The following is a 27,970-nucleotide window of genomic DNA, read 5'->3' on the forward strand; positions in this document are numbered from 1 at the left end:
AAATTCTTTTATCCCTATTTCATCGGTAAACTATATCCAAATAGAAAATATTTTCACTTTGAAATATTTACAGTTTTAACGAACCTACTGCGTTAAAATATTTAAACGTTTCTGGTTCTCTTGCTTTTTCACACGTAAAGACATTGAGTTTCAATAAATAGAAATACAATATTTACAAAGAATATTTACACAAGCATACTTAAAATTGACACCCGTTTTGTGTGAATATCGATCATGGTTAATTTTGATGCATGCATGTACACAAACGTTTTGTGACTCGTGCTGAGACAGTTAAGTTGTAATATTTACATTTACCTTTGAAAGTCTTTTTAAGATTATTAAATTTACAATCATATGTTTATTCAGTCACGTTGTTTTTTGTATTTTATAAAGTATGTTTTGTTGTGTTCATGTTTTTCGTTTCTATCGTATTCGATGTAAGTGTATGAATATTTAAGCCGTCTAAAACTTAACTTTTTCCGACCATTCATTTCCCTGATAATGGAATATCATCGTCTGAATTATCATTTGACGACTGATATGTCAGAAGCTGCATGATAATGAATATTTTCTTTATTCTTAGAAAGATATTTGGCAGACAACATTAGTTTACTCCTTTGAAATACAGTATAAACGAAACACAATGGATTTCGTTTTTACATGGCCGCATAATTACATACACTTATTTTAAAAAGGGAACTAATTAGCACTAATAATAACATCTGAGAAATAATACCCAGTATGCAAAATAATTTTGCTTTTTCCAAGATAATCAAAAATTAACAAGTACATGTCACAATCTGCATGATCTCGGTGCCGCGACTATACTCGTCAAGCGCCGTTCTGGGGAGTCCTGATAACGCGCGTATAGTCGGATATCGACGCTACGGGGGTAGAAAATATAACGCCTATAGTCGCATTTCGGCCCCAGGGAGTTAATCCCAAGGCAAACGAACAAAGCTTGTAGATGTGAATACTAGTGTAGAGATAGACCCTAAAATTTTCAATGATAGTAATACATTAAATAAAGTCTAGAAATTGATTTCCAAGTCCTTGAAATAACCAAATATGATTTCAAAAATGTGAAGTTTATGATTCTTTTGTTAATATCAATAACAGAAATTTTAATTTTTAATTTAAAGTTGTGATCCACAAAGAATGACAACTCTTGCCTTGGGCAAGTACTTATAAGCAGAGATATCTATTAGTTAATTCCCTTGCAATTACACAATTGAGTGGAAAATGAAAAGTGTTTTTGATACAGTATCATACTTTTTTGCACAAGAAAAATATTTAGGATTTATTCATTTGTGTTTGATTTACCCCTCATAACATGGTTCCTATGATTTTGTCAACTTACATATGGTAAAAAATTAACTTTTAACAAGCCAATAATAAAATGAAGTACCAGTAAGTAAATAATAGTGCAGATAAAACAGTTTTGTTTGTATCAAAATGTTACAATAGAAGCACTTTTGTAATACCGAACACCTGGTAGGATAAGTAAAGGTGCAGTTATATTGATCTCTATTATAGCTCAGGGGACTATACTGAATGTTAAAGTAATTTGTAAATTCCCCTAGTAGTCTACCCTGACCATTTTAGATGATAACACTTTTGTACATCACTGTATTTTAAAATAGTAAATTGTATGATAAAAACAACTGTTAAACTATCATCGATTTTATTCGGCATTGGCCATATAACATTATTTTGTAAGTTATAATCAATAAACATAATACGATACATACACTACAATGATTCAACACACTATATAATAAAATGCATATCAAGAAATAGACTTCAAGGGAGTAAGAATGCTTCAGAAGATCTTTCTTTCAAATGTAAAGAAGTTCTGAGCAGCTTTAGCTTATACTTGCTCAACATTATCCATATTTGACCACGTGGCCAACACAAGGTGCTCGTATCACTTCATCGTAGGCAGGATTAAGAACTTGAGAAATAAATAGGAGACTTAGCATGTATAAATGTAAGGATATAAGTTCTGCAGAAGCATCAAATCAAACAAGCAATGGAAACTATAGAAATAAAATTATTACTTACAGTATCTCATGGGGCATTTTTTCAACTAATATTGGGCACAATATTAGATAAAGCAAGCATATACATAATATTTTGTAGTAAACATTTTGAGTCAGTAGTATACTTTACTGAACCAATATGAGAAAATCAAGGCCAATATGAAACAGTAAAGGTAAATGCGGTGAAGCAGATCCAGTACGAGATTTAAGAATTTTGACTGGTTGATTTAAAAAATTGAAATGTTAAGAATAACCAACAATATGAAACTTGTTGTGCATAAATTACTAATGAAGTTCTGTCAATTCCATTAAATACAAAGCATGTAGGTGACATTTATATTTCTGGGATAAAACTTTTTTCTCGCATACGATTGTTTCCTTATTTATTTACAAGAAATTACGTGCATCAGCAAAATATAACTTCTACCTATACTTACTTTTAACTGTCATTTTGAATTAATACTTATACATTCCCAGTATAGTATTTCATTGACATCTGTCAACAAAATATTTCATATTTGATACAAATACCTCTGTAGGTCTAGTTACTAACTTTTCTCGTTTTCCTTATAACGTATTGACGTCACATATTTACAATGCGTGTTTTCCCTGCGTGAAAAAAATCTCAAGGAGTCGCCTCCATGGCGGAGTGGTTAAGGTCGCTATATTTTAAATGCAATTCACTTACTTTTCACCTCGTTGGCTGGATCCCTTCTTATGATGTACAATTATTTTACGCGTGGATGTCACACAGTTGATATACGGACGAAACTTGTATATTAATCCTGGTGCTTACTCATGTTTGACATAATACCTGAAAATCCGCCATGTTTGACCTAAATTGTGTCAAAAACCAAACAACATTGAAACTAAATAAGTAAACATTTGTCTTTATTTACCTCAAATAAATGCCCTATTCATGTCCCATTAGTTTAACTTCAAAAATATATAACATTCCCCAACTTTTTGATATATCGTACGAAAAATCGTTATTTTGGCTTACTGTGTATGTGATATGGCCAGTAATTTAATATCATATTGTAATATCATTTTTCATATTTCCCGTTGGGTGATATGATACTTTCGCATGGAGACTGCAACAATGAATATTGAAGAGGCGCTTATATATTATAGAATTATGTGCTTTTTTGTAGTGTTCATGCAAATGTAAAACCAGTCGTTTTTTCTTGTTTTAATTAGTTGCCCTTATTTGCTGTTAAAATTTCGAAAACAATTTTTATTTTGATTTAATGCAGCGAAACTTTCTTCTACATAAGTTAATGACTCTTTGTCTTTTTTAAAGCAGCTATGTAGTTCTTTACAAATAAGTCCTTAAATATCTGATATTCTAGCTACATATAATATTATTGTTACCTGAAAAAAGTTTTAGCTGGTATGCAATGTAGGCATAGGAAATAACGTACTTAACTTTTAGGTTTTTATTTGTTTTGGTTGTCATAACATACAAATCGTCATTCCTTTGCTTTATTTACTCAATAAACAAATGTTATCAATACTTCTTTAAAAAGATGTAATAAAAAAACTTGCAATCATGTTGATAGGAAAAAGGTGTTTTATAACATGACTTGAGAACTATTGAGATTGTTTCCTCAAGTGTGGGCTTTAGGCAAGCAAAATTGTGTTGAGCTATAGACCGATCAATAGCAGAAGCCATAAATGAGGCTTTATGTAAATAGAAATAATTATAATTGTATCATGGTTTACCTGTAGTGTCATTATAACAGTTAACTTCTATCTGTAATATTCTTCAACTGAGGAAGAGGTGTGGCTATAAGCCGTACTCTAACTAAGTAAGAGAACATCTCTTAGGTCCCGCCTACATATTGAATACTGTACGGAAATGTTGAACTTTCTGAAACCGTTCTCTATTTCAGTTAGGGTACGTTTGTCACGTGGTAGTACCAACGGTTAAAATGGAATGTTTTCTTGTCTATCAAAATTAGTAGCCGAATACTTTGTTCACATTGGCGGACCATGATACAAAACTGAAAGCGAATTATTCTCGTGAACCCCTACACTTTCTATTACTTATTCACTATGTTTCGAAAGTCCTGCCAACTTTCCTTTCAAGCTATGTAAGGTCTGTTGAAAATGGCATAAATGTTTCTGATATTAATGGTAACACACTACTTGTGATCACTGAACTGTTTATAACAAGATTAGAAAGGCAATAACACGATGTTATTATCAAGGTAATTATTGTTATAAAAACAGTGATAATACAAGTGGTAATTACAAAAAAGGTAAAAAATCAGATCATGTTAACTCAAACATAAAAAATAACAAAATTAAAAATGTTATAACATAGAAATTATTATATTGACAATGATAACGCATGAAACGCGATATATGATAAGCTTGAACATGGTGATGAATCTGCCATAAACTATGAATTAGAGGTACAAAGGGTTCCACGCATCACACCTACAGGTAGCAAAGTCAATGTTACGATTCACGGTTCAATGATTCCAGGCCTGAAGTTTCTTCGAAGCGTTTATGGCTTTTCAATTACTATTACGTTCAAGGGCTGTACCACTAAAATATGTCTTTAGGTAAAATTGGCTGAGCTAGAAAAATTTAATCATCCTGTAAAATGCCATGGCAAACAAAACGACAAATGCAAAGTTACTACCACTTGAAACTTCGTTTTGCACCCCTGAAATGACATAAATGAATAATTTTATAGATACAACCTTCGTTAATATTATTCTGTGTGTTCACCAAAAAAAATTTAAGAAATTTGGTGATAAATTATAGGTAACCAGTATTAATAAACAGTCGTAACAGCCAAATTTACACATTAAAAGAGAATTTAGCAGTCACTGATGATTGCGTCACAACAAAACATGCACGAAATACATTATTTACGTAACTGAGTATTGCAACAGGGCATTTTTCGAGCTCATGGAAATTAATATGATTACATCAGTCTATTTTCGAACATAAGAGCCAGGAGATCATGGAATAGTTTTAACAGCGATAGAAAAAATGTACCTTTAGAACTAGAGCAGGTGTCATGGACTGGAGCATTTCCTGCATATTCTACAAAATAGTTTATGAACTTTATGCAGAAATTATTAGACGAAATACTTTTGCAACAATAATTATTGTCAATATGAATAAACACTCAAACCTAGATATAGCGAACCCGGACGCCGCTTGCTAATCTGAATCAATGTCTGACTTTCTATCAACTAGTGTAGATAATTATTTGTTAAAACGTACTACTATTCCACTTAAATTGTTACTGCTGGACAAGAAAAAAAAAGTATTGCCTTTTAGTTTTTGCTATACTAAGCGACTTTTTTTGTAATTAGCATCAATGTAAACAGTACAAAACGAAAACAGAACTGGGTAATATCAAATGTTCGAGTTAGCTTATTCAATATTTACTTTATTATTATCATTGTCGTCACTTCTTTAAAGTGATGGGAAAAGAGCATATTTATGGTTAAGCAAAGTGTATCTAAAGCAAAATTATCTAATATATGTTTTATAACAATTTCACAAAATTTACCAGTTACTACCATAAGTAATTTGTCTAATCAACAGATATGCATATTTTCAAATTGTCTGTAACGAGCATCATATTAAAATATACTTTCTGTTATGAGCATCAAATCAAATAAGACCTTCTGTAATACGCACAACATTAAAAGTTTGCAATCACATTAAAATACACCTTCTGTAATGGGCAACACGTTTAAATACATCGTCTGTAATGAGAATTGCATCAAAGAAAATTTGAAAGACAAAGCTAACTTTTTGTTCTTTTTCAAACTTACCATATAAGACAACAGTATCAAAATCTTTTCCAAGTGAATTATTCGCGACGCAAGTATATTGCCCTAACTGATCTGTCTGAAGATTGGGTAGTCTTAAGCTTAGCCAACCTACATACTCTTCTACCTTAAAAAATATACAATATTTTGTTAAATATATAAATAGCTGACTTACTATGGGAATAGAATTATTCAAACTTAATTGAAATATAATTGATATAAAGATATGTTTTGATCTGTTGCATTATCAAATATTCTAACACGACCCGATTTATTTTCCTGTAAAGGTGGATTGACATCTTATGGTCAGAATGCAGAAGACTGACGGAAAAATATGAAATTTGGCTCTGCTATAGATCAGACTCTGTATTTTCAGAACTTTAATACTTTTGTTATTTGACACTTTTAAGTTCACGTTAAAAGGGCCACCTGGTGGTACCTGATTTTTCACGTCCATTGCCCGTTTATTTGTCATGATTTCAATTTTATTTGGGCAATTTTATTTTTTGTTCATTGCGTATTGAGTTGTTAGTTACAATTTATAATTGTTTGTTTGTTTCAGTTTAACGGCGTTTTCCAAAAGTGTTTCAGTTATGCCGTTTTCCAGTAGTTCAGTTATATAAGACGGACAGTTAACCTAACCAGTATTCCTGAATTCTGTACCAGTACAAACCTTTCTCCGCAAGCTGCTTACTTTCCTCACATGAATCAAAGGTTGAGGACGAATAACTTTGTCTTTTATCAAATCGTCACGGGGAACATCAGGATCGAACTCATGACCCCGTGATCCGTAGATCTGCGCTCTCCTATTCTACTAACGGGGCGGGCTTGTTTCAAAATCTAAATGTATGTAGCGCAATTAAAAGACCTTCATTTTTATGAAAACAAATTGACTCACGTCGAAATCGTTATAAAATCTGTGCGTGCAAATCTATGCATTTTGATCTAGAACTTGTTTCCTTGCAGCCAAAAAGTTTCGTTTGATGAAACAGTCTGCTGCAGGGTCCGCCCTTTAAAATTATCAGTGTTCTCGTTCGTTATTTGTGCTAGAAAGAATTAAAAATCATAGTTTAATACAAAATAACGCGATGTGTTAGATTGTAGAAACCGTGACTTTACCGCGCTGAATACGTTCCGTTGATACGGTGTAAAAGAGTACTGTAACTTTCCTACATTACTGTGATAGTCTTATAATCATTCTAAACGATGTGACAAAAAAAAATTCTCATATGGTTAAAGGACTTTTACTTAAATTGGCAAACCAAGAAATTTCTCATATATATGTAATAATGAACAAGAAACAGTAGCACGCGGAATGACTTGAAGAAAAGGGTTTGTAATTTGCAAGAACATTGTTTCCGAATAATGACAGTTGTTTGAGCTACTCCTATCAGGCAAAAGACCACAGATATGTTTACTGTATGTTTTATATACAGTAGACACTGGACAATATTGCAATTTCGCATGCATTCCAAACCCCTAAACATACCTGAACTCAACAGAACTATTCCGGAGAAAACAAAATCCAGCCACATTAAACATGGGCTTGACCGGCTCTTTTTTCCACCACTTTAAACCAAATAACATGCGTATGAAGAATACTCCCTAGATGGTTGCAAACAGGCAAAACTGGCCCTGTCAAAAAGTCCTATTATGCATATTCTGACATTTTCATTCTGTCAAATTGTACATGTATCATATCTCCTCTATTTAATTATGTCATTTATTGCAAGTCTTTCACTCAAAAATTCACCAATATTAACCATCAAACAGAGGAACAATTTTCCACGTAACCACTTCCTTACTGTAGTCAAACCAGGGCAAATAACTGTGATCTTGTGCCTATTCAGACCTATTTTCTCCTCAAACTGAAAAATATTTTACCAGTGCAATATATGATGTATAACAAATTAAATCTGAAACCAAGGGCAAATAACTTAACTGTGATCTTGTGCCATCAAATTATAGAAACCACCATTTTTTTTACTTAAAGGCCTAGATTCACTACTATATAAGTGTCCCCCCCCCCCCCCCAACCCCCAATCCAATATACAACTCTCATCTTATCTGTTTTCATTTCAATTGTCGGTACGTAAAAATTCAAACGATGTGTGAAATTCCAAAGCACAAACAAGTTGGAAAAATGCACCAACGTTTTATCGTGTACAAAAATGGAGAAACGTTAGACGAGCAATGGATCTCGATATCTTGGCAGACAGTCTATGGAAGAGTTGCAGATGTAGTGGGAAACTTCACTTATCAAATATAAAAAGTGAAACTTTACATTGACTGGGTGACTGACCTAAAAATAAAGATTAAAACATTTGTTATTTTATTTTAGAAATTATAAATTTATTGCTAGCTTTCTACTTGACGTTGACATAAAATACTAAGCTCATCCGAAATGCTTAGCAAGGTTCTTGGATCTCTGCTCGTATCTGAGGGTATGAAAGCGAATGCGTGCGTGCTGTAGCTTGTAGTTTGTCCGCGTATGCGCGCGCAATAGTCTGGCTACTGACTAGATAATCCTTTCTTTTTAGAAAAAATAATTCTGTAAATAATTCTGACTTCATCAGTCCTAGCTCTGATTATCTAGTATGTTTTGAGAAGACAAGGAACATAATTAAACAAAATTTGAATAGCCTCAGGAGTTATCTCCTTTGAACAAAACATACGGTCTGAACACAGACTAGCGCGCGCACATGCGTTCGTGAGTGTGACTCCATCTCGGGAATGAGTTGCTGAAACATTAACATAATATCTATGATATATCCTTTGCTGTATTCAAAACAGGTAATAGCTACTTTAAGTATTTCAGTTAAGCGCAATGTAAAATAAATTTCAAAATAATGCAGAAATATTCAATAAAAGAATGCATCTTCACAGTTCACTTGATTTACATACTGTACCGCGTGTTGAAATAATATAAACATCTATTTACGTGTAGTTTCTTGTGCATTTTATGGTTAAAAGTTAAAATACATTTAATAGAGCACTGTATACTTTGAACAGTAATTATGTTTTTGGAATAGCTTGTTACGAATAATCTTCCATAAAACAAGAGCTGTCGGAGGACAGCAACGCTCGACTATTCAACAGCCTTGTCAATTGAATGAATACTAAAGTCGAAAAAGGGGCATAAATTTGTAAAAATGGGAAAAGGGTTATGGAACCTTCACAGTGCTTATCAGCTCATAAAGTGAACAAGTGCGTGAAGTTTCAATCCTTTCCCATAAGTGGTTACTGAAATACCAGCTTACATACAAAAACTTAACCAAAAACTGCTAAGTCGAAAAAGGGGGATAATTTTGAAAAAAAAAATGCAAGTAGTATGGGACCTACACAGTGCATACCAGATCTTGACAGTGAACAAGTGTGTGAAGTTTCAATCCATTCCCATTAGTGGGTACTGAGATACCAGCTTACATACAAAACCTTAACCAAGAATTTCTAAGTCGATAAAGGAGCATAATTTTGTAAAAATGCAAAATAGAGTTATGGGTCCTGTGCAATATAGGTCAGTTTATCACAGTGAATTAATGTGTGAAGTTTCAATCCATTCCCACAAGTGGTTACTGAGATACCAGCTTATATACAAAACCTTAACCAAGAATTTCTAAGTCGAAAAAGGGGTATAATTTTGTAAAAAAGCAAAATAGTGTTATGTACCCTGTGCAATGTAGGTCATTTTATCACAGTGAATAAGTGTGTGAAGTTTCAATCAATTCCCACAGGTGGTTACTGAGATACCAGCTTACAAACAAAACCTTAACCAACAATTTCTAAGTCGAAAAGGGGGCATAATTTCGTAAAAAAGCAAAATAGAGTTATGGACCCTGTGCAATGTAGGTCAGTTTATCACAGTGAATAAGTGTGTGAAGTTTCAATCCATTCCTACAAGTGGTTACTGAGATAACAGCTTACATACAAAACCTTAAACAAGAATTTCTAAGTATTTCTAAGTCGAAAAATGGGTATAATTTTATAAACATACAAAATAGAGTTATGGAACCTGTGCAATGTAGGTCAGTTTATCACAGTGAATAAGTATGTGAAGTCTCAATCCATTCCAACAAATGGTTACTGGGATACCAGCTTACATACCAAACCTTAACCAAATTGGGACGCCGACGCCGGCGCAGACGCATGGGTGAGTCCAATAGCTCTACTATTCTTTGAATAGTCGTGCTAAAATATACAACTGTAATGTCATGCTGGTGTGTACATGACTAAAGAGAGTGTCGATAAGAAAAAAAAACATGTTATACTAGTATGCTGCATGTATATGACGCCAGGCAGAAGCCCTGTCCGTCACTTTATCTATATCCGGCCGTCAGTCCATTCATCCATCTTTTCATCTGTTCATGCATACCATTTTTCTTTTCGTCTATCAATCCATCTATTTATCTATCCATCCATATGTCAATCAGTGTGTCCCGGGTATTGTATCATTTACTGCAAGTAGGTTAATGAATGTTTTAATTTTATGTCTAAGGATTAAATGTTAAATGATTTAATGTACATGTCTACATGGCTATGTATTGTGTATTCGGGAATGTTAATGTTAATATTCGTATGCAAATTTTATAATGTATAGCCATTATTATATTAATATGTTTAATGTAGGAATTTTCATAACTGTTATGTAAATGGATTGGAATGAAATAAACAAAAAATACAGAAAGTGTAGAGCTCTATGTTTTAGATAAATACATTTTGATAAACCTTGTCGTAAATTGTTGAAAACTTCCAATGTTTTAAAAAAGTCATGCAATCCGTTTTTATGTATAATTAATGTACAATGATAATGATTTATGTCTAAACAGGAGCTTGAATGATAATAAATTGAAAAAAGAAATTGTCGCATTAGTCATTATGAAAATGGTTTCTAGTGTTTTATTAGAAATATTAGAGGAAAATGATATATTGTCTAACAAAACGGTTTTATTTTAAGCTGTAGTAACCACGTTTATTGATACTGGTTGACTGGCTGAATATCCTGTAATGACGACGTGATATACCCTCCTTGAAATCGTCGCACTTTTTTGATATAATAAAATATAATAGAAAACGAGAACAAATACTTTTTATATGATAATTTTAAATAGTAAGCCCTAAAGCAAACGCTTTCAAAAAATGACCGCACGGAAAACAAGTTATAGCAAAAAATGCATAAATTTTATAACGATTTTGGCGTGGGCTGATTTGTTTTCGTAAAAATGACGACTTTATAATGCACTAAATACATTTAGATTTAGTCACATGCATTGGAACAGACAACTCAATGTGCAATCAGAAACAAAATACAAGCAGCAAGTAATAGTACAATTACGAAAAAACGGGCAATTTACGTGAAAAAACGGGGGTCACCAGGTCGTGCTTTTAACGCGAACGCATAAGCGTCAAATCTCATAATACAAATTCGGAAAATTTAGATCTATAACTGAGTAAATTTCATAATTTTCCGTCAAAATTCTGCATTCCGGTCCTAAGGTGTGGACTGACCTTAAACAAATAGAACACTGAAATAATTTGTTATATTGTATTATAGAACGCAGTTAGTGTGTCACAGTCATGGCGACAAAAGTCATAGCAATAGCGCCAGTCGGAAAAGAAAACCATACAAAACAGGCAAATATTTGGTAGATGTCATCAAGGATGTAGATGATAATCAGTGATATCGTTTTGAACAGAAATAATGTACCTCAAACTGTGATTTTCTCTGCAATAAAATCATTGTTTTTTGTTCAGTTGCGTAATTTCAAATCACTTCGTACATCTGAATTCCAAACAATTATTTTATTCAACGACAAAAGAAATAGAATTTGACCTTTAACTTTTTTCATTTTGGCAATAAGCGTTAGTTTTTTTTATATTTAGCATTTGGCAATTAGCCCATAGTTTGTTTCATATAACATTTGTCATGTAGTATTACTTACCGGTATATGGCATTTAGCATTAAGGACTTGGCATTCAACATTAACTAATTGTATTTAGCATTTGGCAATCAGCACGACGCATCGGTTGTACATATAAATCTATGAGTTTAAACCTCAGATTTATTTTTGAAAAGTTAATGTTGAATGTATAAACAAAATACTGAGAAAGTGGAAATGTTCTTTATTTTGACACCTCGGACAGTTATTGAAATACAGCCAACGTGAAAGAATTAGCCTCTCTTCTATTTAAAAAGAAATGAAAACAGGACTTAAGATTAAGTAATGAACTTCGTTTTGTTTCTAGTATTATAATGGTTCCATTTTTTAAAATGTTTACAACGTATTAATTCTTAGATATTTTTGGATACACCAGCCATATCTATTTTTAACTATACTTATCAGGATTTTCAATCAAAAGTAGGCGTAGAAAAACCACATCCGAAACAATACCTAAATAGCTGTATTGGAAATGGAAAGGACTTTTTTCATCCCCATCCAATCCCACTTAAATGTTCAGTTCGGGTATACGAATCTTCACCTCATGGCTAAACGCTTTTATAACTAGTACAAAGAAAATTACGTTATTTCGCGTATGTAAGTCTTTATCAAGTAACTAATTTACTAACTGAGTAAAGTTTGAGTTACAACTATTTGCAAAGTTTGGAAACAAACCTGATACGTTTCCTTGTCAAAGAATTCTATTGTAGCGTTGTCTTTCAGCCAATACATGTCTGCGCGCGAATTTGCGATTATTTTGCAGTCCAAAATGGTTTCTCGTCCTCTAAACTGACCGATTCGTTTCGCCAGAACTGTTACTGCTGGTGCTACTAAAATAAATATCTCTAGTTTACAGTACAGAACAAGTGGTTTAAGTATATATTTGACAGGTATAAAACATTTTTCAGTATGCTGTTTTTATTATTGTTTCCTTCTTTAAAGAGTTGTTTCATGCTGATTTTTCAGTAATTCTTGCGTTATATTCTAATACTACTCAGGTTCTAAACCATTGTTTCAGACAAGCACACTACATTACTGTAGAACAGATATATGTTAATGTGTTAATTTCCTTTCAAATATGAGTATGGGTCTATATGCATTTATTGCATTTTGAACACAATTTTTTTTACTTTTTCATATCATAGACTAAATTCTGAAAATGTCTAGTTATAGTTTTTGTAACATGCTCATCTTTTTAACAAAACTGATTTAATCATTTGAAATTACCGCCATATTTCCCTATTTATTTTCAAATTAACTGTAAAGGTGTAAATATAATTGTTATGTGACTCTCAGTCTTTTCGTAATAGTCATTTTATTACATAACCTTTAGCCTGCTAAATTTCTATAATGGACTGGTCCATCATTCAATTTGGGCTTATTATCCACTTATTATTCAAAGGGGTGTTCACTGAAAATGTACTGCCTGAATAGCGAACAGTGCAGACCATGATCAGCCTGCTCCAATGTGCAGGCTGATCTTGGTCTGCAATGGTTGCAACGGCAGAATCACTTGCCACCAGCAGACTAAAGGTTAATAAATTGTATGCCAGTGGAAATGGATAAGCTTTTTATAAAACAGATATAAGTAACATACCAACTAAATGAATTTTCAACAATTATTATTATAAACATTACAGAAAATTTATTTATTATGGACTTTGTTCATCTTGGCGAACGTTTTGTCTGCCATCTTGGATTTACATGTATACGCCATGATATTTAATATAATCGGGCACTGTAATATTATAGTATGTACTTAGATATTGCACGCATTAAATTGTTTTAAAGATCATTTTCAAAAGCATCAATGATTATTCATTGTAAAACGTTAAATTTTGATGTTGACATTTTCATCTTGATTTGAATCTTGACACTAGCTTTAGTTGACCTGTTACTTGTTCCTATTATAAAACATGCCGACTACTATCATTATACAGTTGATTTGGAAATAGAACTACCATTAGCAAAGAATTAGTGTTAACTTACATTTCATTGGAAACAAACAAGGAAATCTAGAGGCCAGTTTGAAATTCAACTTGGCCGTCGTATGTGTTACTCACTGCAACCACAAATTTTCAGAATTTGTCTACTAGTACTGACACCTACTTATATATAAAAGTAAAAATGAGACTGTTGCAGTATTTAAAGTGTACCATATGTTCGTTAATGAGCATTATATCGTATTTATACAAAATACAGTAACGACCATTTTGAATTTACGTTCTAAATGTCAGCAAGGTCTCCAAGAACAACCTTTGATAGTGCAAAAATGTCTCAGTATATACGAAAAAATGTAAAGTATCATTGCCCACTAGTGCTAAAATGCCGTTAAGATGAAGTGTTGCTTTAAACGGACCTTAACTGAAGTTAAAAAAAAAGTAGAAATAAGACTGTTACAGTATTTAAAGCGTACCATATGTTCGTTAACGGGCATTATATTCTATTTATACGAAATACAATTGCGGCCATATTGAATTGACGTTTTAAATGTCAAGGACGCCAAGAACAACCTTTGATGGTGCAAAAAATGTCTCAGCATACATGAAAAATGTAAATAAGTATCATTGCTCACTAGTGTTAAAATGCCGGACATTAACTGAATTATACTTCAGTGACTATGAAATAACACAAAAAAATCAATGTCACCAAGATTCTGCATGTCTGTCATTTTATTGGAAATGACTATTTCTTACAATTTGAAGATTTTCGAGGAATCAGATCCAGATGCAAATAGACTATGAAACTTAAAGCAGATTGTACCTGTAGATACGTTAAAGTTATCGTTCTCTTGAATGCTCGTGTTGACCGTATCAGAATGGTCAGTCTCTACATCTGTAGTTTCCATTGTTGATGTAATAATACCTGAAAACTCTACAAAGTAGATTGAGTAAACAAACATGAAATAATTATTGATGCAATTCTACGATAAAAACATATCATTTTAAGTGACTCGTTCACGTATTTTAGGTGAATTTATTTTTTCGCTCCAAAATCAATAAACTGATAAAAACTTATTGGGGTACGATGTTTGCAGGATATCCTTATAAACAAACAAACAAAAATACTGTTATGCTTTTGAAATGATGGAGAAACTCAATATCTGTGATTCTGTGATACCAAAATGTAACATTTATTTTTTTTTTACCATTTTTCAGTGCCATATGTACACATTATGCAGACCTTGTTAGTTATGAAAGTTGAAACAATTCAACTATCCTTTTAAAATGTTATCAAATGCCGGTTTAGTGAAACCTCGACTATTTGGTTTTGTTGAAAATCAGTGCCTTCCATTTCGTAATAATTCAATGAAAAGGGATACACTTTCAAGTGAATGTGTTCTTAACTTTATATTTATATACACAATCTACACAGAAAATGATTAGTTGATTTTATCGCAAACGTGTAACCAAATTTATAGTAAACATTTCGTTTACGTACGGCAAAAGTGGGGTACAGTGCAACCTCTGTAGAGCAACACCCTTTGGGACATACAAATATTGACTGTTATGTAGGGGTTGTTGTTCTGAAGAGGTAAATTTTGATGATGTTTTTATAGAGAGGGTTTTGCTTAAGGGAGTACCGCTCTGGAGAGGTTGTACTGTACACTTCGCTCGAGTTACACTACCTTTAAAGTTCTATAAGGGTTAGTTTTATTTTAAAATAGATAAAACAGCTATCCAATTAGATGATTTGCATATTAAGTACACTGATAGAAAATCTTAACTTTCAATATTTCTTATCAGTTCATACAGTAACTGTTACAGCAATAAATGGAGGTAATCGTAACCAATGGATTCCTTAATACTCTCTACTATATTAATCAATATTCAAGTTTTTAAAACAATTGTCAAATGTAGGGTTTAACAAGAAATTATAGTACTATTTCATGTTCATAACAAAAATAAACTGTGGCACCTTTAAAAATATTTTATAATACATAGTTTATGATAAAGATGATTATTAGCATGTACAACGTCAGACTATTGTGTATAATAACAATTACTTAAAACATCTCCGACATAAATTGTGTTTGCATGATTGACATATTTGGCTTAAAAGTTTTGGATCACACAAAATGAATTTTTAAACGGCCTGAATTTTAAGAATGAATAATTACTGTTGTAAGTGTGTGACTAAATTAGTCATAGGACTGTTTTGATAAAACAGTTTTGAGACTTATTTGATATCAATTCAATATATTTAGGATGATGTCAAAAATAATACAAAATGTTAACATTTTGATATTCTGTCTATTGTTAAAAATTTAACTGCAGTGCATGAAAAAAATAAAAAAGATTATATATAATGAAACTAGAGTACCGTCTTGATAAAGCCAAATAATACCTTTTCGCAGCTGTACATAATCGAAAAATGCACGTGTATTCGACTGCTTCTAGCTTGTACATTATCAATTTGTACAAAAGGAAAATGCATCCCTGCATTGATGTCAATTCAAAGTTTAAAAAACAGACTGTTTTTCTGATGTATCTTGCACATCGTGCCGATCGGATACCATGATTATAATCAAGTGTCGGGGTTAACATTATAACTGTTGGAACATGCCTCTTATAGCATTCTCTCAAAATCAAAATGAAGATTTTTTTATTCGTGTAAACACTTACCATGTACAACAACAGTATCAAAATTTTTACAAATTGAATTCTTTGCGACGCATGTGTATTTTCCGAGCTGATCTTCTTGAAGATTCGGAAGTTTTAAGCTGAAGGTGGTTGTCGTTTCGTCTGGATAACCACTGAACGTATCAATCTAACACAAGAAATGCCATATTTTCTTTAAGTAAATGGACCCCTTATGACAATCTGCAATTTCCGTGAGATGACGTATCCCCAGTACGTGATATCGGCATCCTTCGGTCATAACAGAAAACTGTTCATTCATAATAACCGGAGAATACAAAAAATCGCATACGGAGAACGTGTAAACTACCTTCAGGTTATTACAGACATTGCGATATGAAAGCATGTACATGATACAACTACTGTAAGAAATCCCTAAAAAATTTGCAGAATTAGGTAAATCAGTCGAGCGGCCCACTTCATTTAAAACTGTTTACATTGAATGTGGCTGGGTAATATGACATAGTTCGACATGTTAGATACTTGCTGAATTAAAGTACGATGAAATTTTAATTACTGTCAAAAATTCAGTATCGCCAGCATTTCTATAAATAACAATAACTAGGAAAAAAAGATCGGACACTCATAACATTATGTTGCTTTTTTGTATTACGAATCGTTGAAACATTTTAGAGGATAAATAATGCAAATCTGCATTAAAAGTATCAAATGTCTGCGATCCAAAATAAAATAAAGACAGACACCAATTAAGTATTGAAATATTCCTAAACTGATGTAGCATGCATTACTTTACACACTAAAATGTGAACTTCGTTTTCGTACCTGTCAAAATAGATAATCAGCATTGAGCATTTAAATAAAATAATTTAGAACAAGTTTACATAAGTCCCTTTAACAAAGTTAAAAATAAATTTAGAAAATAAACCTGATACTTCTTCTTGTCGATATCCTCTAAGATAGCCTTTTCCTTTAGCCAGTACAATTCTGCAGGCGGATTAGCCACAACTTTGCATTCTAAAAAGACTTCTTTCCCAATTATCTGATGTATTCTTTTCGCCAATAGCGTTACTTCCGGTGCGACTGTAGAACGAATTATTTTTACGGTAGTGGACTCGTAATGACAATCGGCAATTCCGTTAGGTTACGTATATGTGATTTCGGCATTATTCGGTATTTATGAAGCAGCAATTTTATGTTATGACAGAAGGATGCTAGAGTAGCAAAATAATAGTATAATTATGTTATTGCGCGAATATTTCCTACTATCATTACATTTTAAATTCCTTCAGATGTTGTAATATAATTTAAAAAATCAAATACATTATTAGACAACGTAATTATTAGATGCTTGTTATTGGAAATACTGTTGCACTATGCTGCTAATTCTTGGGATTGTAAAAGAATATTAACAAGAGCATAGTATGCACTTCCGGGAGTAGAAGGTACGGACTCCGTTTAGTTATTACCTCTTACCCTTTCAGGCCTTAAAACTTGAGCCAGGCAATGTTACTTCATACAGGGTTTGTAACTTAAAAACCGATGCCTGTTAACAAGACAATTGCCTTGATATCTAGCTAGCTTACACAAATCAGTTCACGATTAACAGGTTACCTTACGGCTGAATTATGCCACCATCTTATTATGTAAGACAAAGATCATATACATGTATATGACTATGCATCTTATGTAGACTACTTACACTCGACGGACACTTTGAATTGCTTTCTTGCAGTAACTCCGTTGTTTGCAACACATTCATATGTCCCACTGTATGACCTTGTCACATTTTCAACTATCAACACCTCTCCTGAACTATTGAAATCTGAAAAAAGCGAAGGGACAAATCTCAACTCATTAAGTGATGTATAAAATCTTAATAGAGAGTCGTGTTACTTAAAGTTACATTTTATTAAATTTAGTTGAAATAAAGATTTGAACTCTACTGGTACAAATTACTTGTAGTGCTGACTGCATTGACTTGACTAAACATAATAAATTCCAGTGACGTATTAACTGTTACCACAGGGTCTGAAATTTTATCGATAAAGTATATTCTGAAGTCAATCTGAAACAATAATCCCTATATAGTTAATTGTAAGATTATATGGGCTTAGAGATAGATATCATGTCTGATTTTAAAAAAAAGTCTTATTGATTGAATTTCAGACTCAAGAGCTGTTACCTCTGGCAAAGCAAACCAATGAAATCTATAAGAGGACATGCTAACTGTATTTTCGTAATATAAAAGCTTGTTATAAAATGGTATCGTTATTTGAATTATGATTTAATAAATAAAAATGAAACATATTCTGACACAATAAATTCATGTTCGACTGAATACAAAAACGGGGTAGTGCAGGATTTCTTTCATCATGTATGATCAAGTAATAAACTGACCAAAGACAACAACAATTTCTAACAAAAGTATGTGACCAGAAAAATATACCAAATGAAGCTTTATGAGCAACCATCAACGTTCCAACACTTTACTCAAATATACCATATCGAGATGAAATACTTGCTGTCAAACAAAGCATTGAATGTAGAGCAGTAAAGTACCCTAAAACTGGAATATTACTCAGATTAATACACATGATCCTCACAAAAATTAGCTTTCGATTAATTGGAAAATTATATGAACGAAAGTCAGGAACAACAATTGGTATCAAATACGCCCGGAGCAACGAAGTACTCATTTACGTACAACTTCAAGCAAGAACTTTTAAAAACATGTCCGCTCTCTCCACCAGCATTGTAGATGTTTATCGATGATATCCTTATGATTGTGCTTCACACCCGAAAGGAATCAAAATTCCTTTCCTCCAGCCTTGAACTGTCATCAAATCTCAATCAAATTCCAAAGCAAAGTTGGCTAAAATTCAGCAAATTTCCTTCATGCTACAGTACTTAAAAGGAGGACAGCAGTTCATAAACACCCTGTATACCAAATCGCTAACGAGACCGGCCACATCTATGCACATTCCAGATGAAGAAAACATAAAGCTACCGAATGAAGAAGCCCAATCTTGAACCCGACAGGAAGAACAACCCGAATTTGAACAAAGCACAGCCAAATCAGCAAAAACAGAAACACTCTGCTAAGATGAGAACAATGACGAACCATCACAGAATTAAGAAATAAATCTCATGTATTCTATCCTAAACAAACTAAACAAGTAAACAATTAAGGTACATTCATTTCATAACAACTTTATTTCCAGGATATATACAATTGTATATAACTTTCTTCAAATGAACAGAGAACAAAATTCCATTTTTAGCTCCTGGTCACGTGACTAAAAATACCGGATTTTTGTACATAAGACATATTGTATATGATATCTGTACGTTGAAGAAGGCTCTGTAGAAGCTGAACGTCGGTCTTTAATAAAAATAGTCAACCTAACCTACTTTGGTTGTGTGATTACACTACTATTTAGTGTTAGTATAAAGTAATAAACCTGTCAAAAATTAAATAAAAGTGATTGTGTATGTACTTGAATTAACCTTGGACCACATGACGAGTGGTTTTGGAATGCCAGTTGCATTGCATATCAGTGCCAGTGTTTCTCCTTCCCTTAAAGAGGTATCATTGCTGGAGACGTCTATTCTGATTTTGGCGGGAACTGCAAATTTGAATTTTCAGAGTTTTTTAAATATCTAACAGTAGAAAACAGAATATGATTTGAAAGCGTAGAGCGCAAGCAAGCAAATGATTCCAGGCTCGGTTGGACTGAGTTTGTTCTTGAGCAGTAATGTAATGTGCAATAACTTTTTCTGGTATGAATAAAGGTTTTCTTACACTAGTATAATGCTTCTGACATTTTGTTTGAAAAGGAAGAAAGATTGTATTTCAACCATACATTATCTGGAGGAAGGAATCAAATGATAATTCTTATATATGTATAACCAGAGAATCTTGTTTCATAAAGATGACTATAATCTGGAGCTTTTCAGCTGGAAGCTGTATCATATGGCCGTCAATGTACTTTGCCAAGGACGCTATTTTTCAAAATGCCTAGCACTGCTAGAAAGAAACTGAATTGAGAAATGATACTGAATGTAAGACAATACCTACATTATACAAAGCAGCAACATTAATGATTCTAAGCTTATATTTTTTGTAAATATTGCGATTCAAATATTATCTTTCCCTTAGAAAAGCGGCTTTTCCATGACAGCACTGTTTTCCCATGGGAAATTTGGGTCAAATAATTATTTTTTATTTTTTGGTGGAAACCATCGAAGAATATCATAGATGCCTCATAAAATGCCTTGAAGATACATGCTAGTTTATTCATTTAAAATCTAGTATTATAACTATATCTTATGCGTCGGCGTCCGGGTGTCAGAAGCTTTGAAAATTACTCAGCAACTACAGGAAAAATTGCTCTCAACACTGCACAACTTTTTATCGTCACAAAACCTAGTTACATAAGTATGAGTCACACTTTTCTTTAAAAAAATTGTAATGCTTTTAAGATAAAGTAATTCAACTTTCAATAGCAAAGAGAGAAACGGTCTCTTAATCAATTACTAGTACATGTACTTGATCAAGCTATTAACTTGTGGTCTTCCCTTGCAATATCTCGATAATATAAAGAAAAAAAAACTGTTCCGTTGATGTTAGATTTTTTCCCCATCTGTTGTTCAGTTAGAAGTTTCTTAACTGAAGACGCTTAATGCATTAATTTTTACTTTAAGCGTACTGCTGATCGATATTCTGGTAAACATGATTATGTCATAACAAAGCTTGAAGATTTATTTTATCTTAATACCCTAAAGCTGTAAAACGGCTATTCTGATAAAGAAATTATGAATAAGCCAACAAAGCCTTTTAAGATAACTGGAAAATTTTACCCGTAATTGCAAGATTCACTGTTTTAGAAGTGAATGGGTAGGTGTTAATCCGACATATATACTGTCCCTGGTCGCTGTAAGTAACATTCTTGATATATAAGTTCCATTTCCTTTTGAATGGTTGCTCTAGTTCAAAACGAGGATCATCTGTTATTCGCTTTCTACTCACAGTTATCAAACGGGAACCTTGATGCAACCACGCAACCTGGATAATTATGAAGAAAATATTAAGTATTAAAACACTGTGAAAACAGCAAACATGTAAAAAAAGTCGATGTGGTCAGATCAGTTATAATAATAACGATATGGCCACGCTACCTAGTAATAGAAAATAGTTGTCAATCAAGATATTGTTTTCAATATAAATCGTCATAAATACGTGTATTTTTAACAAATAAAGGTATAACTAAAGTATAATCATGTAAATAATTCAATATCCTGAAAATAAGCATAATCAGGCACACCTAAACATAGATTGAGAAGCAAATATTTGCAAATGCAAGTATTATTGAAATTACACATACGGGCTTATTCGTTCAACTTGCGAACCAGCTAGCTAGGGCCCATAAAAGACGCCCGTATTTCGCGTGGTAAAATGGGACTAGCAAAGTAGTCGATCAGACAAAATATTTTTGTTTGCTTTGGGTTATACGCCGTTTTTTCAACAGTATTTCATTTATGTAACGGCGAGCAGATGACCTAATCAGTGTTTCTGTATTCTGTACCAATACAAACCTGTTCTCCGCAAGTAGCTGCCAACGTCCTCACATGAATAATCAGAGGTGGAGGACGAATGATTTCAGACACAATGTCTTCAACTCGTGACCCCGCGATCTGTATATCGGAGCTTTCCCTACTGAGCTAAGTGGGCTGGTAATCAGACTAAATAGGATTGGAAAATAATGATACGGAGGTCAATGACATGACCACCACCTGAGCTTTTTCTAAATGGTACAAAAATACCCGTTGTTGATGAAGCAAAAATTTCTTTGATAAAAAGCTTTCGTTTGTGCCGCATATAAAATACTTGAAAGCCAAATGTCTGAAGTCATTGAATCTTTTAAAGGTAATTTCAAATACTGATTGGGGAGCCGATCGCACGGTTTTATTAAGACTTTATAGGGCTTTAATTAGATCTAAGCTAGATTACAGTTGTATTGTTTATGGTTCCGCAAGAAAATCTTATTTACAAATGCTAGATACCATCCATAATCAAGGTCTTCGTATTAATTCGTTTTGTCCTCTTGTGTAGGCTTTGTGTGTGTGCGCGTGTATGTGTGTGTGTTCCTTTGTTTGTTCGTTTTGTCCTCGTGTGTTGGCTTTGTGTGTGTGCACGTGTATGTGTATGTGTGTGTGTTTGTGGTGTACACGGCTGCGTGCTGCAGGTTTCGTTTTGGGGAGACTGCGATTTTGGTACGTGGCATTCCCTGTTTGATATTTGTCTTTGTTTTTTTTTTTTTACAACTCAAGCTGCCATAAATAACATTATAAAATTATATTTTCTGGCCTTTTTTTCTGTCATTGCCAACAAGCAATACTGCCATTTGAAAGAGCTGAAATATATTATTTAAAAAAAAATCTTAAATAGGAAAAGTTCTTATTCTCTTTCGTACCCGTGCATAAACCCAGCAAAACTGAATTCGCTACTATTTTGTAAGTTTCCGTTTTACTTTTCCACAGGATTTTCTTGCAAATTTTATTGTTAAAGAATGTAGGTCTTGTATTTGTTTGTCCATCAAATTAACATATGTTGTGCAACAAAGCACAGACGAAACCAGTACCATTGCTTAATCATTTACCAATTGCAGATTTGAAACTATTACATGATTTTTACCTTATATCTTCCGAGGTTTTCTATATAACATGGCAGAATTGCTGTTTCACCTTCTATCGTCGTGACATTTGCAACAGGGTCATCAACAGTCGGCCTTGGGTCATGGTCCAAGTCTGTGAAAACAAAATCGAAACATGCATTCGCTTACCAATGTACTGTGCTACCATCACATGCAGAATTGAGATTAGAAAGCAATCGCTGAGAGTGGTTGTTTTGTTCTAAACTAAAACTTAGTCTGACTACCAACTAAATATGTTTCTGTATTTCCTTTTAATCATTTCCAATTCTCTTATATACTCTGACTTAACCAGTTTTGAGAGGACAAGGGGCATTTTTACATACAACTTTAAATTAAAAGAATCTATGGTTGTTTCATATTTTTTTATATTTTTGTTGATGTTCTTCTTTGTTGTTCTTGTTTTTCTTTGACTTTAGCATTCTCCAATCATTTTTTTTTTTCAAACTAAGAGGAAATCAGTAAAGTTAAGGGCTAGTTTAGTAAGAAAGTGTACACTTTGAAAAGAAGCATTGTTTATATTTATAGACAAATTGCTCACAAATCGCAACAAAAGCCCAACACGGTTTGAAATTTGTGTGTTACAGATAATTTCTATGAGCATAAACTACACTTACTTCTACTCATATGTCAGTTGTTTCCCACCGATACTTTAGAATTGAAGCAATGAAGCATTTCTTTAAGCTACATTTTTAAACTTGTAATTTATATTGCATGCTTATTGCCATACCCAATGTGCATTTCTCACTAAATAGTTCTTAAGCTCTATTTTAAAACGCAGAAAATCCCTATCAAATGCAATATATACAAATTGTGTTTATAGAGCTACATTCAAAATTAAGGAAACAAAAACAAAAGTTATACTAGTCACATATTATAAAACTTCTAATATGAAAGTTACTACACAATTCTACGCTATCTATGTTTCGATTCTGTAGAATTTGAAACTGTCCATATTCACAAAAATGTCAATTTAATGTCTTCATAGACACTATGAAGTTATTATTGATATTTTCAAATATAGATATGGTTTAACAATAAAGACAAACTAATCGTAAGTTTTACATGCATAAACATATACAATATATATAGTAGAGAGAAGTTATACGAACTAAATCACCACCACAATATACCAGACCATTTACGGCAAAGCGCCTAGCAGTACAAACGAGCACTCACATGCCACAGCAAGTCCACTAACTGAATAAGATTAATTTCGAGACTGCTTTATATACTACACATTCGTACTGGTTCAACATTTGCATATATACCCAAATCTCTGTTTTCATGTCTCACAATTCAGTAGTGATATTTTAGTCCGTTTAACTGATTGGGACCACAGAAGCTACATTTTCTCTCTCTCTCTCTCTCTCTCTCTCTCTCTCTCTCTCTCTCTCTCTCTCTCGAAAGTTAACTAGATCTCTAGGATACATTGCACAGTGAGAAAATGTTGCAGCCAGACCGGACTCGAAACGGGCCCGATACGTTCCGATGCTCTACCGACCGAGCTACCCGGCCGCCTACACATTTTCTCCCCGTTTTAATATTCAAGTCCTGTACCGTGACATACTCCCCCGCTATATGAAATTCGTCCTCGAATTTCTAATGGGATAGAGAACAAAGTAAACATGATCTCGGAGTATATTCAGTCACGGTCCCATGTTGGGCGCCAAATGTCACAGGGTGAGAAAAATGTGCAGCCAGACCGGGACTCGAACCCGGGGCCTCGGAACACCGTTCCGATGCTCTACCGACTGAGCTACCCGGCCGCCTACACACTTTCTCCCCGTTTTAATATATTTCAAGTTCTATACCGTGACACATTGAATATTACAGATAGTTTGCATTAAGGAATATCAATTGACTTTCCAATACGTGAGATCCGCTAGAATGCAAGTTCGCATTATAAATTGTTATATAGTAGAGAGAATCTATACGAATTACATCACCACCACAATATACCAGACCAATTACGGCAAAGCGCCTAGCAGTACAAACGAGCACACACATGCCACCATAAGTCCGCCAACCGAATAAGAATAGTTATTTGTGATGCTGTTTTGTATAAACACTCGAATTGTACTACAAATTCGTACTGGTTCAACATTTGCATACACACTCAAATCTCTGTTTCCATGTCTCCCAAATCAGTTTTTAAATGATTGGGATCAGAGGAGATAAATTTTCTCTCTATGAAAGTTCTATGAATCTCGGGGATACATTGAATATACAGAGATTGATGTCACGGTTCACAACCGCCTTATGCCAATTATCTAAGTATTTTCATCTTCATCAAATACAGAAAAGGCATAAACATATTCGTGAGGATGGCAAATATTCAGATGAGGTAAACGAGGTATATAAGTATTTTGAAACGTTTTTATCATGTATTCATACGCTGATAGAAAATAATCATTTGGTTTTCAAAAGAAGAAAAAAGTCACAGTTTTATTTTTTAATTGAGACAGACAAATTATCGAAATAATGTAAAGATTAATCGTTCAAATATCACTCTCTCATTAAGGAAGTGACTTTTTTGATATGAGTAATAGCTGTTTTATTCCAATGACAATTTACTGAAAATGGACCAGAAAGACAATATCGAATCGTTTTATAAGCACCATCTTCGTGTATATAAATAAAGATATAAAGCTCTCCCTCATTGTTCATTTAATTGGAGCAAAGTAATATTTCTACTTTTAATTTAAACACATTGGCGTAGATATTAAATGACATATAACATTATTAGAGCATTTATTTTATCAACTGTCTGATCGCATTTTTTACTGCAACACAATTTGTTTAAAACGTTATAGGGTAGACATTGTAGCTCTAAATCCAACTTCCATGTAATTGCTACGTATTTGAGACAGAACTCATAGTTAATTTCAAGGTGTTGACAATACATATTCACATGGTACTAAACTGAAAAGCAGTGATACCGCTTTATATCTTGGATGAAAATTCATATATCTCTAAAGATCGAAACTGAAAAATCTACAACTATAATATTATATCGGAGGCAAATACCTATATCTGCTTCTTTGAGCAAAATCGAAACATACAGACTGTTTAGGAAGCTAAGTCAGGCTAATATAACATAATATTTGGCCATCCCCATCTAGAACACCTTTCAACTGTTTAGAACCTTGTGCAACAGTCTGTAACGACAAAAATTGAAAGGCTAACACTGGACAGCGGTACGCTTTGTCTCTTAACTGACACAGTTCAGACCATTTCCAACTCAACTCAACACTTCCGTAATTATGTTCTACAATATTAATTGCAGTCTGTTAAATATAGACCAGCATCATCTTACTCCTACGTGTACCTTATGTAAAATCACATCCATGTACACAATTCTGTTCTAATGCTTTCCTTTCCAAAAATAGTTCATATCTTGAAAGTCCTCCGAAGTTATATACAAGCTAGATCCATCATTAGTCAGTTTGCATAGTGACTTATGTACCAGTTCATTAAGCTTTCAGTTATACTGCTAACAATAGCACTGTGAATGGTGTTGTTAACTACAGCGCTTCCAATCATGTCGTTAATTACAGCTCTGTCAATCGTGTTGTTTACTATAGCACTTCTAATCATGTTGCGAACAACAGTGTTGTCGAACATGTTGTTTGATATATTTCTTCCAGTCATGTTGCTAACTATAGCGCTGTCAGATCAAGGTGTCTATTACAACGCTTCCAATGATGCTTTTATCTACAGCGCTATCAATCATGTTATAACAGTCACACATTACGAAATTTCTAATTTTACTTCACATTCTGTTTAGCTTTAGCTATCTTGCAATCAAGTAGCATTTTTAATATATCACAAAGTACTGTTCATGCACACTAAAACACGTTATTTCTTTGCCTTTATAGACACCATGAAGTAATTGTTTATATTTCTAATATGATATATTTTTGATAACCGATCATTATATAATCTTACCATTAGGTATACATGCATGAACAAATATATCTATTTACCTGCCACAGAGATTGTTGAGAGGTACAGTATAACAGGTATTTGCAAATACATATCCACTTTTACTCTATACACTCCGATCCGATATTTTCACGATTCACCGCCGAGTTAAACCAAGTATCTGCATATGTCATTTTCATCAAGTAGAAAAATTGTATAAGCGTTTTCGTGAGGGTAGCAAGTATTCCGATGAGGTAAACAAGTTATTGATCGCGGCCGATGAGGCCGCGATCATATTGAATAGGTCAAGTATTTGCACGCTGGGGAAAATATTTCATGATGGACCTGTCAATTCTTTACTTGTGGGTGAAACAGGTCTCATAAGCGTAAATACGACTAGCTTCTACTGATTATAAAAACATACCGTACGATTTGTTGTGAATTAACTGTTGTTGTACTTTTAGTAGTTTAACCGCCACCCTTGTTTAAGAGCAACATTTAAAAACACGTTTTTTTCATCCTCAAGTAATAAGTAAGTAGACTCGCCCAGTTTAATCAATCTAGACGCATAATCTAACTGTTATATATAGAGCGCTTACTTCACCCGATTTACATTCGGAACATTTTCACGCGTTTCGGGCTTTATCGTATGTTTAACATGGGATTTTTGAACCGTCCAAAGATGCTGGAAATGTTTGTCTTATTGTTTATTTTTTTAAATAAAAATGTTACTGCTTTCATTGTCTACCACTTTTTTTCCACCCTTGCCTGAAAAAACAGTAATGAGTTTGTACACTGCTCAGACAATTTAACCAAACACAAGTTTACCTGCATAAACAGAAAGCATGATATGTCACCATGCGCGGATCCGGGGGGGGGGGGGGGGGGGGACCGGGGGTCCGGACCCCCTCTGGAAAATCTTTAAAAAAGGAAAGAAGACAAGAAGGAAAG

The 27,970-nt window shown here is 33.3% G+C and overlaps 1 protein-coding gene across 3 annotated transcripts; it reads right to left on the minus strand.

Annotated features, from left to right (window-relative positions):
• Window positions 1–1,688: 1,688 nt before the first annotated feature.
• On the minus strand, window positions 1,689–27,933 carry LOC123566704 (igLON family member 5-like). Of its 3 annotated transcripts, XM_053549620.1 has the most exons (12): window positions 27,082–27,933; window positions 23,077–23,189; window positions 21,243–21,447; window positions 19,880–20,008; window positions 18,082–18,204; window positions 17,308–17,462; window positions 16,407–16,551; window positions 14,545–14,655; window positions 12,457–12,611; window positions 5,849–5,972; window positions 5,058–5,105; window positions 1,689–4,719 (listed from the first exon to the last, which is right to left on the minus strand). In XM_053549620.1, the coding sequence occupies exons 1-12, from the start codon at window positions 27,131–27,133 to the stop codon at window positions 4,631–4,633; spliced, it is 1,449 nt and encodes a 482-aa protein (XP_053405595.1). In that variant the 5' UTR covers window positions 27,134–27,933; the 3' UTR covers window positions 1,689–4,630. The 3 variants fall into 3 exon arrangements, 2 of the variants coding, with proteins under 2 accessions (XP_053405595.1, XP_053405596.1); XR_008372009.1 differs by lacking the exon at window positions 1,689–4,719 and having other exon boundaries at window positions 5,088–5,105; window positions 5,849–5,968; window positions 12,453–12,611; window positions 27,082–27,932; XM_053549621.1 differs by lacking the exons at window positions 1,689–4,719; window positions 5,058–5,105; window positions 5,849–5,972 and adding an exon at window positions 7,922–10,300 and having other exon boundaries at window positions 27,082–27,932.
• Window positions 27,934–27,970: the final 37 nt, after the last annotated feature.

Source organism: Mercenaria mercenaria, chromosome 8 (genome assembly GCF_021730395.1).
Source record: "Mercenaria mercenaria strain notata chromosome 8, MADL_Memer_1, whole genome shotgun sequence".
Taxonomy (NCBI): Eukaryota; Metazoa; Mollusca; class Bivalvia; order Venerida; family Veneridae; genus Mercenaria; species Mercenaria mercenaria.

Excerpts from the sequence above, each read along its gene's own strand:
- LOC123566704 (XM_053549620.1), bottom strand. The coding sequence starts at position 27,133 with ATGTATTTGCAAATACCTGTTATACTGTACCTCTCAACAATCTCTGTG. Across the intron at positions 21,448-23,076 it reads AAAACCTCGGAAGATATAAG|GTTGCGTGGTTGCATCAAGG; the intron begins GTAAAAATCATG and ends ATAATTATCCAG. Across the intron at positions 20,009-21,242 it reads AGTGAATCTTGCAATTACGG|TTCCCGCCAAAATCAGAATA; the intron begins GTAAAATTTTCC and ends TCAAATTTGCAG.